The sequence below is a fragment of the Bos taurus genome, chromosome 13, assembly GCF_002263795.3.
Source record: "Bos taurus isolate L1 Dominette 01449 registration number 42190680 breed Hereford chromosome 13, ARS-UCD2.0, whole genome shotgun sequence".
NCBI lineage: Eukaryota > Metazoa > Chordata > Mammalia > Artiodactyla > Bovidae > Bos > Bos taurus.
Window position 1 is genome coordinate 64,904,945 of NC_037340.1, and position 3,290 is coordinate 64,908,234.

General features: G+C 45.2%; 1 protein-coding gene across 2 annotated transcripts; it reads left to right on the forward strand.

Moving 5' to 3' along the window:
• The first annotated feature begins 24 nt into the window (after positions 1 to 24).
• ROMO1 (reactive oxygen species modulator 1) lies at positions 25 to 1,564 on the forward strand. 2 transcript variants are annotated; one of them, NM_001114528.2, is given in 3 exon segments: positions 25 to 105; positions 295 to 425; positions 1,367 to 1,556. In NM_001114528.2, coding segments are annotated over 2 exon segments (240 nt in total). In that variant the 5' UTR covers positions 25 to 105; the 3' UTR covers positions 1,476 to 1,556.
• Positions 1,565 to 3,290: the final 1,726 nt, after the last annotated feature.

A 3,290-nucleotide genomic window follows, 5' to 3' on the forward strand; every position in this document is an offset into this window, starting at 1 on the left:
GGAAGTACTACTCCGCGCCCCGGAAGCGCTTCCTCGGATCTCGAGTGCGCACCAGCTCGCGTTCCGTGTAAGACGTAGATCTGAGCGACCGAAGCCACGAACGAGGTGAGGTGGGGGCACCGTGGCGCGGGGACTCGAACGCACAGTGGGTGATGGAGTCGGGCTACACCCTTCTTTTCTTTCTCGGATTTCCCAGAACCCCTGGGCCGGTTCCCTATCGCACCTCCTCTGGCCTCTGCTGGAGTCTCGGGCTGGCGGCTAGGCCCACACTTCCCTAACCTTCGAACCCCGCAGATGCCGGTGGCCGTGGGTCCCTATGGACAGTCCCAGCCAAGCTGTTTCGACCGCGTGAAGATGGGCTTCGTGATGGGTTGCGCCGTGGGCATGGCGGCGGGGGCGCTCTTCGGCACCTTTTCCTGTCTCAGGTGAGGGGCGCGGGCGGTGATCTCTGGGGACTACCTGATTTTCCCAGCCCACAGCTCTCGGCCTACAGCCCGAATAGAGCTTACTACTTTCCAGTTCTGTCTCTGCCCTGTAACGAACGAGACTATTTTCCTAAGCACCTTCAGTCGGGGAGGACAGTTGATAATCTAAATGGTTGAGAATACGAGCTCTGATTCAAACTGCTTTCTGACCCTTATTCTGTAACCTTAGGCAAGTAGGAGCCCGGGTTTCACGTAGAAATGAGGTCAGTAAACCTCTACATCATGTAGAATTCTAAGCTCAAATCAGACCACACTTAACAGAGAACCTGGCACATATTAAGTGCTCAATAAATGGCTGTTCTGTTTTACTCCTGTTAGGCTCATGGCGAAACAAACTTAATTTCACTGCACTGGGAACAGGATGTAGAAATTAAGCAGATAAACTCTACACTCTAGTTTTCACACATAAAAGATGCTATTGTTCCTGGTAAATAAATTATCGTTTACCGAGCGTCTACTGTCAGTGAATGCCCTGTTATCACAACACTGCTGTGAATGTTAAGAGCCTCATTATACACTTGACACAGCCTGTAAATTGCACGTAGTTCTTGACCCCAGGTCTGAGCCCCCAATCATTGTTTTAACACCATCTAAAAAATGTTGTATTGGATCATGTATACCCTGGAGGCAAAACCAGCACCCAAAAATGATTTCCCTGTTTCTGTACTTTATACTGCTTCTGTTGCCTCCCACAAACCCGTCAGTTGCCCGGAGATCCTAATGGATCCTTGTCCTTAGCATTACTCACTCCATGTGTCAAGAGGTAATAATGTCCTGCCAGACTTCAGCAGTGCCTGATTATGAATTGGAAAGGGTTAGTTAATGCTCCTCCCTGTATTGTTGTTCTCAAGTGGCCCCATCTTGGTTTCCTCCTCCCTCAGGATCGGAATGCGGGGTCGGGAGCTGATGGGCGGCATCGGAAAAACCATGATGCAGAGTGGCGGCACCTTTGGCACATTCATGGCCATCGGGATGGGCATCCGATGCTAATCAGGGCAGTGGTTGCCCACAACATCCACCCCATCCCACCAGTTCCATCCCATGTGTACTATAATAAAGCAAGTCTTTGAGTATTCGGAGTTTCTGTTTAGAAGCATTTTTTCCTCTCAAAGCCCGTTACCCAGCTTGCTTAAAGATCTTCGGAGGTGGCCTGAGGTTTGGTTTCTTGTTTCACAAGAGCTTTCTCTGTTAATCCAAACTTGGAATGATTTATCATGCATTAAGACTGTTCATAGATTCTTGGAAATCCTTATTATTCAGCCCTTTAAGGTTGATGCTTAGTTTCTCACCTTTAAACTGTTAAGTCTACATTTCCTCAAGGTCACAGTGCAAGATTAACCAGCCGTATTTCCAGTGCTATTACGTTGTATACCCCAATATTGTCTTCATATATGACTTGATCAGGAAAAGAACAAATTCAAACCACTTTTGTAGCCTCACAAGTTCAGATGGCACTAGCGGTCAAGAATCCACCTGCTGATGCAGGAGGCATGAGACAGGTTCAGTCTCTGGGTTGGGAAGACCCCCTGGAGCAGGGCCTGGCAACCCACTACCCTACTCTTGCCTGGAGAATCCCATGGGCAGAGGCCTGAGTTTGCAGCTGGCCACAACTTAAGCAACCTGGCACGCAGCTCACACAGGTTCATCTCAGATGATTTTCTAACCAGTCATCAATGAGGATGTAAACTTACTAGCTGACTCTCCCTCCTTTTAACTGGCTTGTTAAGGTAGTTTCTCCATCATGAGATGTGCTCCTCACCTGTACAGGCAACATATTCCTTGATACTGTTCTAAGTTGCCCCTCAAGTATTTGTCATTAAGAAAATGGTGGGACTACCCTGGGTGTGTGGGTTAAGACTCAACACTCCCAGTGCTCAGGGCATGGGCTCAATCCCTCCCTGGTCCAGAACTAAGATGCCTCATTACACAGCCAAATAAAACAATAAAAAATGGTAGTTAACTGTTTTCATGAGATTAAATACCTGAAGTTACCTTTGCTGGCCCAGTTCCCTAGAAAGAAACCTGCTAGTACTTGATTCAAGAATAAAGTCTTTAATTACAAAGATACTGATAGTTTGGAGAAAAAAAAAAAAGTTGTCATGTCTCTGCTACCCAAAAACTGAGGCTCCGTGTTCACAAATAAAGATTATCTTGAATTTTTTTCTCCAGGTTAAATAATTGAAAAGAAATTACAAACATCCCTCAAAAGGGGTGGTAGAAAACTGTGATGCCTCCAAAGTCAAACCAGTTATTTTGACACCTGACTAAATTTGTAATACTTGTCCTTCATCCCTAACAATTTTAAGGGTTTAGAAATCAGGTGAGGAAATCCATATTGGAAGGCGTAACTAGGAGTAGCACCACCTACTCAGAGTCAATCTAGATACAAAAACTTGAAGCAGAGTTCAGAGTATGAATTGGGAAGGGTTGCTGCCCAAGTGAAATTAAAGCTTAAAACTGCAGTTAATTTGGGAAACCACTTTGAATCTACCCAATTATTTAAATAATGAAGCCCGCCTGGCCCAAAATGCCCAGACAACACAGGAGAAACTTAATGCCCAGATTTGAGGCCTGAGCAAACCTGTTTGGCTTTTCTTTGTATCATAAATCCCTCAATTTTTATACACTATCCTAAATAACAAGTGTATTAAAACTAATACAGAGGAATGTAGAGGGACAACTTGAGGACAAGAGTTTCACTTAAGTTCTGAAGAATCAACTAAAAAAGTCAGAGAAACTAATGGTCTATTGTAATTTCCAAGTTTCTATGACTTTAAAACGTCTCAAAAATGAAGATTTCTTGTG

Coding starts and splice junctions, on each gene's coding strand:
- ROMO1 (XM_005214875.5), top strand. CDS start 295: ATGCCGGTGGCCGTGGGTCCCTATGGACAGTCCCAGCCAAGCTGTTTC. Junction 426..1,366: donor GGCACCTTTTCCTGTCTCAG/GTGAGGGGCGCG, acceptor CTCCTCCCTCAG/GATCGGAATGCGGGGTCGGG.